Here is a 16,841-nt window from a genome sequence, read left to right as displayed (position 1 = left end):
GGCAGGTAGTGAACTCCCCTCTCCTCATTTCACTCATGGGGAAACTGAGGACTAAAGAAGACCATAGGCAGCAGGATGGAAGTCAGAGTTTTCAGGAAAAGTTCCCCTTTCCCTTGTCTGCCTTTGGTCTCCTTCCTGTTCCCCTTAGCTCTAGCTGAGTTTATTAGAACCCTAGTTGGGGAGTCAGGACCTCACCTCAAATCTGGTGCTTCTGCTACTTAGGGCCTCTCTGGCCCTCAGTTTCCTCATCTGTAAAATTAGTGTAGATAATCTCTAGGGTCTTCTTACCTCCTGAGACCTTAAGCAGCCCCTTATGCTTCTGGAAAAGCTTGGGTCTGGCTAGAAACTCAGAGAGAGAGAAAAGGTACATAGCCAGGGCAGCCAGTCCAGCTCCTGGCTTACTTAGCCACCTGGGAGACCCATCCCTTTACCTGCCTCTTGTGCCTATGCTGAGTTCCCACCTATGAACTTAGGGGATAATTACCCTACCCTGACTCCCTGGGCTGGGGCCTAATTAATGTTTGTAAGGTGCTTTGAGTTCCTCAGATGAAAGGAATAAAATGTCTTTATTTGAATGGTGAGATAATTACTATTATTATCCACTGAGGGAGTATCCTTCACTCCCAGGAAGCTTCCTGCTCTGGCTGAGCCCACAGGCCTCTAGACACACCTGCTGGTTCTTTTGGCCTTAAGGAGCCTTAGCAAACAGGATGGACCCTCGGAGATAAGCAAATAGTCTTTATCTCCAGCGTCCAGCCTCTTGGTGAAATAGGTCGTGTGAGAAGTTTGGAGAAAAGAGGTAGTTGGAGCAAGTGCCAGAGATGGAATTTGAACTCAAGCCTACTGATGGCTCAAAAATGCAGCCCAGGGTCAAGCCTGTGGCCTCAGATAAGGTAGATGCTAGCTGGGTGATGAGGGGCAAGTTACTTTCCCTCTCTCAACCTCAGTCTCCTCATCTGCAAAATGGCAGTAGCCATGGCCCCAGAGTTATTGTGAGGACCAAATGAGATGATAGAAGTAAAGTGCTTTAGAAAAGTGAGCTATAATCATTAGAATGAGGCACAAAATACAGTGAACAAGCAAGGTTAAATAAATATTCTAATGGTAGGAGGTGGATTTCACCTACTACGCACCATCTAGAACCTGTGACTGGAAGATGGCTCTGGAAAGGTTTCCAAAATCCAGAGGTGGATTAGAGCCAACTCTAACCTTCTTATGAGAGTCCATTGTTAAAATTTCATTGTGAGTCTCTCAAATGCTTTCTACCTCAGAAACTGGCATTCCCTTATAAATCAGGGCTTGATATATATATTCTCTTGTTGGTCATCCCGGCTCAAGAAAGTGTTAATAATGCAGATTAAACTTAAATACAGCTGCATATATTTTTCCTCCCAGTGCCCAGTTGTTAAGCATTTTTATTGACTTCTTTATTTACTTCTACTTCTTTACTATTTTATTTACTTCATTAAATATTTCCCAGTTACATTAAAGAAATTTTAACATTTGATTTTAAAATTTTTGAGTTCCAACTTGTTTCCCTCCTTTCTAACCCCTTCCCTTCTCCTTGAGAAGGCAAGTAAGATATCAATTATCCATGTGAAATTATGTAAAACATATTTCTAGATTTGCTAGAATTAAATTAAATTACACACACACACACACACACACACACACACACACACACACACACACACACACACACAAATCAAGCCAAAAAAGTCAGCTTCAGTCTACACTCAGAATTCATCAGTTCTCCCTCTGGAGATGATTAGCATTTTTCATCATGGGTCCTTTGGAGTTGTCTTGGATCATTGTATTGCTGAGAATAGCCGAATCATTTGCAGTGTTTCATTTATTTATTTTAACCTTCATTTATATGGTATGAGATGCTGTTCTATGCCTTGTTTTTTTGTTGTTCAGCCATTCAGTCCTATCCAACGCTTCACAACCCTGTGGACCATAGTACGCTAGACCTTTCTCTGTTCCACTATCTCCCAAAGCTTGTCCAAGCTTCCATGACATTCTCGATCCATCCCATCCGCTGCCATCCCTTCTCCTAGTGCCACGAATCTTTCCCAACATCAGGGGCTTTTCCAAAGAGTCCTGTCTTCTCATTACATAGTCGAAGTATATAAGTTTCCACTTCGGTGTTTGACCTTCCAGTGAATAGTCTAAATTGATTTCTTCAAGTATTGACTGATTTGATTTCCTTCTGTCCAAGAGATTCTAAAAAGTCTTCTCCAGAACCACAGTTTAGAAGCATCGATTCTACAGTGCTCAGCTTTCCTTTCACAGCCTCTCACAGCCATACATAACTACTGGAAAAACCATAGCTTTGTCTATACAGACCTTTGTTGGCAAGGTGATGTCTCTTCTTTTTAGTATGCTGTCCAGTTTCGCCTAGTTTCTGCCAAAATACTTTCCAGTTTTCTTAGCAATATTTGGCTGTTAAACATTAACTAGCACACCTCTGTACTGCTTTAGAAACATTGCTTTAAGACCAGGATAAAGTCAAAATAGATACTTGGATGGGGATATGATTGGGAATATAGACTCTAAATGATTACTCTATTGCAAATATTAAATATATGAAAATAGGTCTTGATCAATGATACATGTAAAACTCAGTGGAAATGCTTGTTGGCTTTGGGAGGGGAAAGGAGGAGGGAGGGAAAGAACATGAATCATGGAACCATGGAAAATATTCTAAATTAATTAATTAAATAAAGAAAAAAATTTTAAAAGAAAGAAAAAATGGATACTTGATCTAGAAATAGAAGGTAATACCATAAGCAAATTAGGGGAACGTGGAAAAGTTTACTTGTCAGACTTATGGATAAGGGAAGAGTTTATGATCAAACAAGACATAGAGAACATTACAAAAAAATGAAATGGATAATTTTGATTACATTAAATTAAAGTTTTTATACAAACAAAACTAATGCAACCAAGATTAGAAGTGAAACAACAAATTTGGGGGGTGGGGGAGTATAGTAAGTGTCTCTGTCAAAGGCCTCATTTCTCAAATATATACAAATGTATACAAATAGAAAGCATTCCCCAAATGAAAAATAGTCAAAGGATACGAACAGGCAGTTCTCAGAGGAAGAAATTAAAACCATCTCTAGTCATATGGAAAAATGCTCCAAATCACTATTGATTAGATAAATGCAAACAAAAACAACTTCCAAGATACCACCTCACATCTATCAGATTGGTTAACATGACCAAAAAGGAAAATGATACATTTTGGAGGGGATGTGGGAAAACTGGAACACTAATATATTGTTGGTGGAACTGTGAACTGATACAACCATTATGAAGAGCAATATGGAAACGTGCTCCAAAGGCCATTAAATTATGCATATCCTTTGATCCAGTGATACCGATACGGAGTCTCTATCCCAAAGAGGTCAGAGATAAGGGAAAAGGACCTACAGGAGCAAAAATATTTTTAGCAGCTCTTTTTATAGTGGTAAAGAATGGGAAACTGAGGAGTTGCCCATCACTTGGGGAATGAATGGAAAAATTGTGGTATGTGGTTATAATGGTATACTATTGCAGCATAAGAAATGATGAACAGGATGATTTTGGAAAAAAAATTGGGAAGACTTGTATGAACTGATGCAAAGTGAAGTGAGCCGCATCAAGAACATATTGTATACAATAATAGCAATATTGTATAATGATCAACTGTTAAGGACTAAACCATTATCAGGAAAGCAAGTTTCCAAGTTTCCAAGGGACACGTGATGAAATATGCTCTTTTTTTACAGCCAAAGAAGGAACTATTGGAGTCTGTTTGCAGATTTAAGCAGGCCATCTTCTACTTTATTTCCTTCATGAGTTTTTTATGATGTCTTCTGTCATCACACGGACAATACTGCTTGAAAGCACTGGTCTAACTATGTACCACCTCAGGGAAAGGGAGGAAGAGAAGGACAGAGAAAATCACAATCCTAAAATGTCAGAAAACAATTGTCAAAAATTGTTTCTCCATGTAACTGAAAAATAAATAAATAATTTTAAAAGCATTGCTTGAGCGCAGCAAGAAAGCAGTAGAAGACTCAGGGAATAACAACAATTATGATAATAACACCTGGCATTTTACATAGCATTTTAAGGTTTGCAAAATGCTTTGCATTCATTATCTCATTTGAGCCTCATGACATCCCTTGTCTATTCAAATAATTTAAATGGTTCTATGATCTATTGGAAGTGAGTATTCTTTCCAACCCAGGCCAGGCCATTGTAAAGGATTTGTGTCCCTTCTGTAAGTTCATCACAGGGGGTTCATCTGATGTGTAAAGGTTTTGACATATTGAGAATACCAAGAGATCATATAAAGGCTTGCTCTTAGTACATGTCCAGCTTGCCTTCATATTTATTCATCCATTTCTTTGATATCTTCCTTTATTTCTCCCTCATAAAGTATTTATTTTGGGGGCAGCTAAGTGGCTTAGTGGATAAAGAGCCAGAACTGGAGTCAGGAGGTCCTGAATTCAAATCTAGCCTCAGGCACTTCCTAGTTGTATGATCCTAGGCAAGTCACTTGGTCTTTACTACTATTCTGCTTTAGAACTGATAGGTGGTATTGATTCTAAGACAGAAGGTAAAAGTTTTAAGAAAATAAAATAAAAGGAACTGGATAGGCAAAAAGAAACTGTAGTGTGGGCCCAGAGTGGCCCTATATATTAGGAAGATATAATCACGAGAGGAAATCCAGGGTGCTGAGGTGGAAAGCTTGATGAAGAATATTTGAGCAAAGATGAACAAGAGCATAAATAGAATTATTATAAATTATTATGGATTATTTTACTATTGTTATTAAATTATTACAAACATATTGTCACAGGAATATAACACAAACCATTTGCAAAGAGAGAGGAAATAGATGAGGAGCTGAGGGGAAAAGATCCCAAATCTGATGCAGAAACATAATGTAATCATGATGGGAAAGTCCATCTACTAAGCTTTTAACTTGCCTTTGGCAGGTCATCTTTCAAACAGTGGAACCCCTTAATCAAGGGAATTTCTCTTCTAGAGCTGATTCTCACAAAGTAGGAGGAACTAACTAGTTGATGAGGGGGAAATAATGGAAATCTTGAAAAATTTGAGAAGAAATCTTGGGAAGAAGAAATTTACAATAGAGAATGAGAAAGAGACATTGGCTGGCATTCAATGATTCCAGGACAGTGGATTTCAGAGTTCCAAAAAAAGAAAAGGTGGGATCTGTGAGAATAGAATTTGAGTGAACACTCCTGATATTTTAAATTAAAGGATTTAATAATAACAAAAAATGAGAGGGAAAGGGGTTCCTTCAGCCAAGTGAGCAGAACACAGAGACAGAGATCCACACCTGCCACACTTGAACCAAAGCAAAGCCCAAAAAGAGCCCCGCAGCGTGGATCTCAGCCAAATTTATCTCCCAAGCCCAGGTATGTCAAATGAGGACATTAAAAGGATACTGGGATATGCTGGTGATGAAATACTGTTGTGCTCAAAGGAATAATAAACTGTAGGAATTCCATGTGAACTGGAAAGACCTCCAGGAATTGATACAGAGTGAAAGGAGCAGAGCCAGAAGAACATTGTACACAGAGACTGATACACTGTGGTAAAATCGAATGTAATGAACTTCTGTACTAGCAGCAATGCAATGACCCAGGACAATTCTAAGGGAAAAGAACGCTACCCACATTCAGAGGAAGAACTGCAGGAGTGGAAACACAGAAGAAAAACAACTGCTTGAACACATAGTTTGAGGCGGACATGATTGGGGTTGCAGACTCAAAAAGACCACACCAATGTAACTATCAATAATATGTAAATAAGTTTTGATTGATGACACATGTTAAAACCAGTAGAAATGTGCATTTGATATGTGGGGTGTGGGTGAAGGTGGGGATGAAGGGGAAAGTAAAAACATGAATCATGTAACCATGGAAAATGTTTCTAAAAAAATAAAATACTTAAATCTTAAAAAAAAAAAAAAAAGGGATACTGGGAATGTAGCTCAGGTGTGGCAAATTTTCTACCTGTACAAATCCCATGAGCTAAAATTCTCCAAGGAAAGTCAACCCAAGAGGAATAGGAAGTTGTCACATAAATTTCAATGACACAACAAATAATTCCACTGAGGAGAAAAGAGGGAGTTAATAAAGATGTACATAGATTTTTTTCATCTTATTGAATTTAATTTTTTTCAATTACGTGTTGAAACAATTTTTGACAACTGTTTTCTGACATTTTGAAATTTGTATTCTTTTCCTCCCTCCAACCCAGGAGGTAAATGGTCTGATATAGGTAATATCAGGGCTTTCATGTAATACATATTTCAATATTCCCCATATTGTAATTGAAAGCACATATTACATATAAAATAAAAAACTCATCAAAGAAATAAAATGAAGAATGGCTTCTCTGGATGCAGATAGCATGGCGGGGTTGTTTGTTTTTTATCATGAGTCTTTTGGGGTTATCTTGGAACTTTGTTTTGCTGATAACAGTTTAGTCCTACACAGTGGATCATCTTATGATATTTCTGTTACTGTATCCACTGTCCTGGTTCTGTTCACTTCACTTTGCATCAGTTCATATGTCTTTCCAAGTTTTTCTGAAATAAACCTGTTCATCATTTTTAAAAATTATTTTATTGTCATGCAAAGCACACTTCCATTGGTCGTTGTTGTAAGAGCAAAGTCATACATAACCGAAACCCTAAAATAAAACTAAAAATATATTGATGTGACAGACAACTCCAACAGTTCTTTCTCTGGAGGTGGATAGCATTCTCCATCATAAGTCCTTCAGGATTGTTCCAGATCATTACACCGATGAGTAGCTAAGCTTCCCCAGAAAATCATTGTACAATATTGCTAATATTGTATACAGTGTTCTCCTGGTTCTACTTATTTCACTCTGCATCAGTGCTTGCAGATCTTTCCAGATTTTTCTGAAATAACCTTGCTTATCATTCCTTATAGCACAATAGTATTCCATCACCAATGTAGACCACAATTTGTTCAGTCATTCCCCAATTGATGGACATCCCCTCAATTTCCAATATTTGCCACTGCAAAAAAAAGCTGCTATAAATATTTTTGTACATTTTGGCATCCGGTATTACCAGATCAAAGGGTTTACACAGTTTTACAGCCCTTTGAGATAGTTCCAAATTGCCTGCCAGAATGGTTGAATCAGTTCATGACTCTACCAACAATGCATTATTGTTGTCCCAATTTTGCCACTTCTCCTCCAACATTCACCACTTTTCCTTTGCTGCCATATTGTCCAATCTGATAGGTATGAGGTGGTTCCTCAGCATTGTTTTAATTTGCATTTCTCTACATTGAGAGGGATTTAGTTGTTCATCATTTCTTATGGCACAATAATTTTCCATTATACCCATAGACCACAGCTTGTTCAGGCATTCCCCAGTTGATGGACATCCTCTCAATTTCCAATTATTTGCCACTACAAAAAGAGCTGCTAAAATTATTTTTGTACACGTAGGTCCTTTTCCCTTATCTCTGATCTCTTTGAGGTTCAGACCCAGTAGTGGTACTGCTGGGTCAAAGGGTATGCATTGGTTTGTGGCCCTTTGGGCATGGTTCCATATTGCTCACCAGAATGGTGGTAGCAGTCCACAGTTCCATCAACAGGATGTACTTAGATCTTAGAAGATGCAGATGGAAGCTAGGAGCAACGGCAGGTAACAGGGTCAATAGAGAATAAATGTTTTTAAAGTTTGTAGAGCCCTACCTAAGCCAATCCTCCTAATAATTCTGGGAAGTAAATGCCATGATTCTCCCAAACACATGCATGGCATGGTCTAATATCCACTGGATCGGGAGACCTTAATTTCAAAATCAGCTGAGGCAGACAAGGAAAGATGTTGGGGACAAAAAGCAATGGCTTAAAAAAACTACATTAGGAGAAAAGAAAGGGGTCAAAGAAGGGATAAAATGCCCAAAAAGGATGGATAGGATCATGACCATGGAGAGAGGAAGAGAAGGCACTCAGTTCTCATTCCACTCCTTGGTATCCTCTTGATCTTTGAGTTGGAGAGGACAAAGACGAAATGGCTTAAGGAGTTGATATCTAAGGTGAGGAGGGGGGTTGGGAGAGAATATTTCACTGCACTGGCTGAGGTCAACTCACTGAGTCAGCTGAACTACATCCCAGGGTATTAAACTAATTGATAGATGCAGGGTCAGTGATCTCTATAAAAAGATGTGAAGGATACAAAGTACCAAAAGAGTAATGAGTGAATGTTCTTTTTTTTTTTCAAGGAAGAAATATGAGTCTATAAATTGTAAGCCAGTGAGCTTGACTTCAACTCCTGGGAAAATTCCAGACTGTGTTATTAAAAGGATGGTTAGTGAACCTGTAGAAAAGGCTATAATAACCACAGACTCAGCGTGGTTCCATCAAGGACAAGTCATACCAGATGAACAGCATTTCCTTTTTTTTTTAATGGGAGTTACTAGACTGATAGATTGGCAGAACGTTATGGGCATAATTTACCTACATTTTAGCAACGCAGTTGACAGTCTCTCATGCTTTGTTTGTGTAAAAGAATGAGATGTAAGTAATAAGAAAAATGACTTGCCAAAAGTCATACAGATGCCAAGTCAATGATCAGTGCTGGGATTTGAACACAGGTCCACCAACTCCAAATTCAGCAGACTCCTCTACATATGCATATATATGTACACGTATGTGTGTATAATACGCATATTTATTTTTGTTCAATCATTTCAGACCTGTCTTTAGGTCCCCATTTGGTTTTTGGGTTGTTGTTTTTTGGCAAAGACACTGGAGTGGTTTGCCATTTTTCTCCAGGTTATTTTACAGATGAGGAAACTGAGGCAGAGCTAAATGACTTGCCCAGTCATACAGCTAGTGTCTGAGGCCACATTTCTTTTTACCCTTATCTTCCATCTTAGGATAAATACTGTGTTTTGGTTCTAAGACAGAAGAGGGTAAGAGCTCAGCAGTGGGGGTTATGTACTTTGCCCAGGGTCACCTAGCTAGGATGTGTCTAAGGCCAGATTTGATCTCGAGTCTGAGGCCTGAAGCTACCCATTGTGCCACCTAGTTGCCCCAGAAGAAGCTATAAGAGGTGGAAGGAGCTATAGGAGGGGCAGGATTGAGAAAGCCTGGGTTATAATCTGCAGAAGAGAGGGATGGCAGTGGAATTGCTTGTCAGCTCTGGGAGTGATGAGGGAAGAATGGAGGGAGAGTATATGAATCATGGAACCATGGAAAAATATTTTAAAATAAATACATTTTGAACCTCAGTTTCCATAGCTAAAAAAAAAAAAGAAAGAAGTGAGGGATGAAAGGGCAGGGGGAATGGAATCAGGAAAGAGTGATGGAAGGAACCATAGTGGAAGAGAGGAATGTTAAAAAAGAGAGGCACAGGGAAATAGGGAAGAGAGACAGTGAAGCAAGCCAGGGAAGGACTGAAGAAAGAGTGGAAGAAAAGAGAAAAAAGATGAGAAAATAAGTTTTATTTTTTTCTTCATATTCTCAGGACTTAGAACAGTGCCTGGCACATAGCTGGCCCTTCACATATCATTGTGGATTGTTCATCCCCAAAACTGACAGTAAGATTCTTTTCTCTCCTCCATTTTTTTTAATACTACTTGAATCTCCCTGTCTCATATAAACATATCTATATACGGTACTGTCTCCCATCTCCCTATCAGTAGAAACATAAGCTTTGTAGGAGCAGGGAATGTTATATTTTATTTTTATCATGTTTTCATTTTTATTTATTATATTTATTTATAATATAGTCTAAATTATATAAATGACATAAAATACAATATGTATTATAAATATAAAATATTTATATAAAATAAAATCTCAGTGCCTTACACTTGGTAGTTAATGTTTGTTAGTAAAGCAGGTGGGGAATGATCTTAGAAAGAACATCTAACCCAAAATTATTTTACAAAATGGGGAAACAAATCCTGGGAATTCATTCCCTGAACTTCCTCTCCTCCACCTCCAACAGACACTTACACACAAGCAGAAGTGATCCAGTTTCCTCCTGAACCAACCTGAAATATCCTGCTTAAGAGGCCAGAATTCAGAAATTAACTGAGACACTGTTTCACAGTTATCAGATTGGCTAATTTGATCAAAAAAGAAAATAGAAGGGATGTGGGAAAACAGAGATCCTACTGTTAGTGGAGCTGCAAACTGATAACCATTCTGGAGAGCAATATGGAACCATGCCTAAAAGGTCATAAAACTATCTGTATTTTTTTTTAAAGATTTTTTTTATTTTAAACACTTAACTTCTGTGTATTGACTTATAGGTGGAAGAGTGGTAAGGGTAGGCAATGGGGGTCAAAGGACTTGCCCAGGGTCACACAGCTGGGAAGTGGATTTGAACCTAGGACCTCCTGTCTCTAGGCCTGGCTCTCAATCCACTGAGCTACCCAGCTGCCCCCTATCTGTATTTTTTGACCCAGCAATACCACTACTACTTTGGGAATCTGTCTAAACTCGCTCATTGGAAGAAAACCAAAAAAGCCAAGGCATTTCCATTTCCCTATAAAATCTAGATTGTGCGTGCATCCCCTTCCCCACAAGTGTCTTGAAGCCCTTTAAGGCTGGGGACATCCAGCCCGTCTGCTTTGTCCTAGGTGGTACCTACCCCCTCCCCCGCCACTGCCGCCAGCACCCCAAAGGCAAAGGCCAACAGAACATTCCTCTATCTCTAACCACACCAGGAGTGTGTGGTCCAAGCCCAACAACCCAGCCCGCCGCCAAATGGGGAAGACCACACAATCTTTGACAGTCAATAGGTTGCAATGCTTTTATTAAATTCTTACAAAACAGAATACAAAATTCTGGCATTTGATCGTTGTTATAAAGGAAAACTCTTGAGCTGTATCAGTTTACCTGGTACCCCATAGTTAAAGTGCTTTTTTCCCCTCCTTTTCTTTCTGTTGGGTTGGTGTCTGTTTGTTGGTTGTATTTTTTTTTCAGCAGTTTCTAATCTGACATGCCCTCTCTCATGGGGGGGTTTGGGGGGGCCAGTCTTGGATACCAGCAGTGCAGTGTGTGACATCATTGCGGCCACTTTCGAGAATGGCCTACCCCAGGTTGGGGTGAGGACAGGGGGGTTGCATCTCTTTATGAGCCTTGAAAAAGTCAGGTTCACAGTAACATTTCCAACCAGTTCCAAGTTGAATTAATTGGCTTTAGGGGGACTGGGGGTGGGGGGAGAAGAATTGGGCAGGAAGTAGAAAGTGAACCTAAATTTAAGAAACAAAAACAAAGTCAGTCATCAGTATCTGATCTGTTCTGATTAGCAGGGGAAAATAGCCATTTGTTGTTGTTTGTTGTTGGGTTTTTTTTGGGGGGGGGAAGAAAAAAAAAACTCCAGAAAACTCCCAGCTGGAAAGAACCACTACTGATTTGCCTTTTATTCCCCTGTCCTAGTCAAGAAACTTCAGATACTGCAGACAGTGTCTTTGGAAAGGAGTCGGAAGTGACCCACCAAGGGGGCCGGAGTGAGGGGCCCGAGATCGGAAGGCCGCCTCTCCATCGTCCTCCTCTGTCATGGCCCGCCCCACAACACTCAGGAGGTCAGTAGGGGAGGAAACGGCGATCCTCCAGGTCCTGCCCTGGCCTGCCAGGTATGTCCAAAGAAGATTGGGGGAGGGGGAGGGGTCAAGGCATCTGGAGGGGGGGTAACAGGAGGAGGGAGTCGTTTTTGTTTTTTTTTGTAAAAGCTGTTCCCCCTCCCCCAGGTGTGACCAGGATTCCAGGTGTCGTGTGGGGATAGCCCGACCCCGACGTACACCATTCAAGTATTCTTAATATAAGACAAATACCCGTTGGGTAGGGATTGGAGGGAGTGGGGGGAGCATGGGGGGGGCAGGGTGAAATCTACAAGTGAGAATAAAAACAAAATTGCTCCAAAAATCCCTATAAAAACACAATGTACAATCAAAGACCTCGGACTCTGAAGAAGCAAGACTACGGTTTCCCCAGAATCCTCCCCGGCGAGATCCAGACCCCTCGAGGGAGAGAGGACCGAAGGAGACTTCCATAGCCAAGAAAGACGGGCCGAGGGGACGAGAAAAATGCTGTGTGAGGCTTGGGGGAACCGCCTAAAGAAAACCTGAGGACTTCCCGCCCAACGCGCCCCGGCGCCTTCCCCTCCCTGGCAGGGGAAGACGAGATTCTCCCTCTCCATAGATACACACGCAGATCTGTGTATATCTGGACATACATAAGACGGCACTGGTATTGCATAGTAGATCACAGCCCGGAATCCAAAGGGGGTGTGGGGTGGGGAAGAAAGCCCCCCACCGCGGCCGGAGAGTGCCCGCTCCGGGGAGGGCGCTGGAGAGGATCCCGGGAAGAGTGTCGCGTCAGAGCTGACTAGAGCCTTCCTCCCCTACCTTGGGTCAGCTGAACCCCAAGATCCAGGATGCCCCAAGCCCAGGCAGGAAGCTTCAAGCTTTCTTCCTGAATGTGGGTGGCCCCGAGGGGCTGGAGAGGGTTTTAAACTTCAGGTTTCAGTGTTCTGTGGGGACATCCTCCCCACTGCCGTGAGCACGTCACTGCCCCATTCATCCTGAACCCTGAAAATGGGCATTGTTGGGCCCCAATGCCAATCAGCACGAGGTACCTGAGCAGCCTGTTCCAGCCAAGGAAGGTAAAACAAAGCTCCCCCTCGGTCTTCCCGGACACCCTCTCTCCTCCCTGTCTCCCCCAAGGTTGGCACGAGTTTGACCGGGGCACGGGGGGTGTAGGGGTAAGGGCCACAAACCCGGGGACCATGGAGCACCCCGCTCTCCTTCCTCCCTGCCTGGGACGCGGCAATCACCCGTATTTTAACGACCAGACCAGCACCTTCCAGCAGTGTCTTGTCCCCATCACTAGCAGTCGGGTAGGTTTGCTTCCCCCAGGGAGGCCAATACCTAATAGGGCCCCATGAGAAAAAAAGAAAAATAAAGGAAATTTAAAAAAGACCCAGATTGTCTGCCCCAGGAGCTGGGGGGCGGAGGAAGAGGAGGGAGAAGAAGGAGGAGTTTTGCAGGTGGAGGCTGAGAAAGGAAGAAAGCCAGCCACCACCCTGCTCTTCGATTACATTCTGGCCAGTCAGGGATGGGGTGGGATGGGGGAAGGAGAGGAAGATGAGGGGAGAGAGGGGAGCCCTGGAGGAGTGGCCCAATGGGGTGTGGGTTCTACCTTCCCCGCACAGAATCGTCCTCTTGGGTCCTGCTGCTACCCCAAAGCAGCCAGGTGTGCTAGCCTTCTCCTCCAAGCCAGCCCCCCAACAGGACAGCTTGGGGGTCAAGAAGGGAAGAACAGTAAAAGAGAAGGAGAGCTCTTGCTCCCTTCTCCACACGGCACCCAGGACAGGTGGGAAAATCTCCCTTAAATACTGAGAATTTCCCACGGGGTGGATGAAGGCGAAATGAACTTCATATATACGTATATACGTAAAATATATACATATATATAATATGCACATCCGTGGGGGGGCCTCTCTCTCCGCACCCCCCCTCCACCACCCGCACTTTCCCACCCCATAGCCGGCTCTGGAAGACTTAAGATTGTTTACACTGTCTGGGAGGGGAGCGAGGGTAAAGCGAGGGCTGGAAGATGGGGCACGGGGTGCAGAGCCATGCGACTTTTCACACATCTGACTGGCCATCTTTCACAGTATGGGCTGAGCTGAGCTTACGGCGCATCCTTTGGTGTGGGAAGCGAGGAGACCCTCAACGACAAAAAGGACCCACAAATGTCAGTGTGCCGCACGCCCTTCGATGCGTGCCGCATTCTTCTTTGTTGGTAAATACCATTAGACCATTTAAAAAATGTTTATAAAAAAAACGACTCCCAAGATCAGCTGAACTCCCTGGAAACCAGCCAGAGGAGGGAGTGATCGCCGGCTGGCAACAGCTTAAAAAAAAAAAAAAGAAAACAAACAAAAAAAAAACCCGACCCCCTCCCCCACTCCCCCCCAAACCTCAACGGGATGAATGCGCAGGAGGGGCTGGAGGGGGACCCGGTGGGGGCTGTTACATGTGGTCGCTGACCAGGACCAAGGGGCTGACCAGGTGCTGGGGGGCCGGCGGGGCCTTGGACAGGCTGGCCTTCTGCCGCCGCTGGGCCAGCTTTGACTTGGATGGTGGCGACAGCTGCATGGAACGCGAGGTAGCTTTGATGACGATTGGTCGGTTCTCCTCCTCTTCATCTTCTTCACGCTGGGCCAGCTGGCGGTTCACGGCGATTGCCTCTGCTGCGAAGGAGGTGAGTTCTTTGGCACTGCTGTTTCTAAGGGATGAAAGGAAGAAGGGGAAAGAGTTGAGGCTGATTTGATATACACTGTTTTTTTTTTAATTTAATTAATTAATTTAGAAAAAAAAATTTTTTTATGGTTCCATGATTCCTGTCCTTTCCCTCCCCTCGTCCCACCCTTTCCCATAGCCAAAGCACAATTCCACTGGGTTTTACACGTGTCATTGATCAAGACCTCTTTCCATATTATTAATATTCGCACTAGGGGGATCAATAACCACTATTGCCTGCCATGACTAACCCTCCTCATGACTCTCAAAGGACGCACGTACCCAGAATGGTGGGCTTTTATTGGGAGAAAGGATGAGGATTTGAGAGAAACAAGGGCTTCTGGAGACGGCGGGCAGAACGCCCCGTCATCCGTTGGGATGTTCAGGAACCACCTATACTTTCTCAAAACCCATAGAAGAAGGGGCAGCTGGGTGGCTCAGTGGATGGAAAGCCAGGCCCAGAGAGGGGAAGAGGTCCTGGGTTCCAATCTGGCCTCAGACACTTCCTCGCTGTGTGACCCTGGGCAAGTCACTTGACCCCCATTGCCTAGCCCTGACCACTCTTCCTGTGTGGTAAATTATATTGTATAATTATATACCATATTACATTGTACATATAATTATATTGTACATACAATTGTATAAGCAATTGTATATTGTATGTATATTGAATCAATATATTGATTCTAAGAGGGAAGGGAAGGGTTTTAAAAAAGAGACCCATAGAACACATCAAAAAAGGAGATGGAGGGACGTCTTCCCATTGGGGAATGGCTGAACCAACTGTGGTATAGGATGGTGATGGAATACTCTTGCGATGTAAGGAATGATGAATGGGAGGGTTTCAGAAAGAGCTGGAAAGACCTTGATGAACTGATGCAGAGAGAAATAAGCAGAACCAGGAGAGTGCTGTGTGCAGTAACAGCGATATTGTGGAACGATCAGCTGGGATAGACTCGTTTTATGAGCAATACAAGGATCCGGGACAGACGTGAGGGACTTAGGACAAAGAATGCTGTCCACCTCCAGAGAAAGAACTGTGGGAGATGGCACGCAGAGCGAAGCATATGATTTCTCACATTCGTTTATTGGTGTTCATAGAAGATTATTCATTTACAAAAATGACTATGGATATGGATATGGAAAGGTTCTGCATGATAAAACATATATAACCCCAGTTCAAATGGCTTGCCAGCTCTGGGAGGAGGGAGGGAAGGGAGACAATACAGATTGTACAACTTCAGAAAATGTATGTGGAAATATATGTTTGTGTATGTAATTGTAATTGTAAAAAAGTAAAAAAATGTAAAACTGCAAAAAAATTGTAAAATGTAAAAATATGTAATTGGCAAATACAAAAATAAAAACAAAAGCTCAAAAGGTCATAAACACACACACACAAAAAAGGAGGTGGGCCCTGGGGCCTAGATCTGTGGCAAAAAAACAAGGTGAAATCCATAATTCTATGCAAGTGCTCTCAAAACCATTACTTCAAGGCTCTGATCACTGGGCTAAACTGGCAAAAAGGAGTATTCAATTACTGCCTCTCCCAGATAAGGCTCAAAACCTCAAACTGAGGCACGAGTTCCTCAATCCCAACTAGGACAAAGACTACCACTGGGTGACCAGCATCATCTTTGGTCCCCAAACCGGTGGGGAGAAAAGGTCTTCCAGGGAGGTCCAACTAAGAAGGGCCGCCTGTCCTTGCCAGTGCTAATCAGCCCCTCTCTAGAGGGAGCTTGAACGAGGGAGGGTGTGCAGGTGGGTAGGCAGGTAGGTGCTGACTCACCTCTGCAGGATGATTGGAGTGGGAAAGGTGTTATCCGGTGCACACTGCAATGAGAACACAAGGACCCTCGTTAGTTAGGAGCTGGGATCTAGTGTCCTCTCTGGGTCTGTCACCCAAAGACAAAGCCACACTGAAGAGAGTGATTTTTCCTTACGAGGTAATAGGGAGCCACTAAGGTAGAAGAATGACATAACCAAATGTATGCTTAAGAACGAGTTCTAATCCGAACCCTGTCATTTAGTGGTTGGGCTTATCCAAGACATGTTACAGCCCTTTTTTCTCTCATTGTCCTCACCTATAAAGAGGGGATAACAGATAAAATAAAATAATATAAATAAAATATAATTTTTATAATTATATTTAAATTATGTAAAACTTGCTAATTTTTAATATTTATATATTATTCATATATAATATAAAGACTTATATAATATATGAATAACATGAATAATTATATAAAGTATATAAGAATATATAAATATGAATATTGTACATAAATTGTATAGTATACAACATAGAAATAACATTCATATTACATATAAATTATACAATATATAATATATAAATAATATGAATATTGTATATAATATAGAAATAACATTAATATTATATATACTATATAAATAACATTATTATATATTATATAATCTATACCATATAAATAAATTATATGAACTTATACTATGTAAATAAAAATAATATATAATAATCTAAAGTAT

At 41.8% G+C, this 16,841-nt stretch overlaps 2 protein-coding genes across 3 annotated transcripts in view; both read right to left on the bottom strand.

Moving 5' to 3' along the window:
• Nucleotides 1-13,821, bottom strand: part of BTBD2 (BTB domain containing 2) — a 161,119-nt gene extending 147,298 nt beyond the window's left edge. Inside the window, exons 1-6 of the mRNA XM_044685347.1 lie at nucleotides 13,727-13,821; nucleotides 12,665-12,956; nucleotides 12,435-12,525; nucleotides 12,263-12,375; nucleotides 11,862-11,916; nucleotides 11,525-11,656 (exon numbers count right to left, since the gene is read on the bottom strand). Of these exons, the coding sequence (XP_044541282.1) occupies nucleotides 11,525-11,656; nucleotides 11,862-11,916; nucleotides 12,263-12,375; nucleotides 12,435-12,525; nucleotides 12,665-12,956; nucleotides 13,727-13,821 (778 nt within the window). The remainder of the gene's footprint in view (nucleotides 1-11,524; nucleotides 11,657-11,861; nucleotides 11,917-12,262; nucleotides 12,376-12,434; nucleotides 12,526-12,664; nucleotides 12,957-13,726) is intronic.
• The window catches only part of MKNK2 (MAPK interacting serine/threonine kinase 2), a 39,915-nt gene continuing 33,885 nt past the window's right edge, over nucleotides 10,812-16,841 (bottom strand). Inside the window, exons 13-14 of one of the 2 annotated variants that reach the window (XM_044672084.1) lie at nucleotides 16,123-16,166; nucleotides 10,812-14,319 (exon numbers count right to left, since the gene is read on the bottom strand). In XM_044672084.1, the coding sequence (XP_044528019.1) occupies nucleotides 14,064-14,319; nucleotides 16,123-16,166 (300 nt within the window). In that variant the 3' untranslated portion in view covers nucleotides 10,812-14,063. Of the gene's footprint in view, nucleotides 14,320-16,122; nucleotides 16,418-16,841 lie in introns of both variants that reach the window. The other variant, XR_006506060.1, reaches the window with a different exon arrangement.

The sequence above is a fragment of the Gracilinanus agilis genome, chromosome 1 (genome assembly GCF_016433145.1).
Source record: "Gracilinanus agilis isolate LMUSP501 chromosome 1, AgileGrace, whole genome shotgun sequence".
NCBI lineage: Eukaryota > Metazoa > Chordata > Mammalia > Didelphimorphia > Didelphidae > Gracilinanus > Gracilinanus agilis.
The sequence above is the reverse complement of the archived record's forward strand: the minus strand, read 5'-3'. Positions and strand labels throughout refer to the sequence as shown.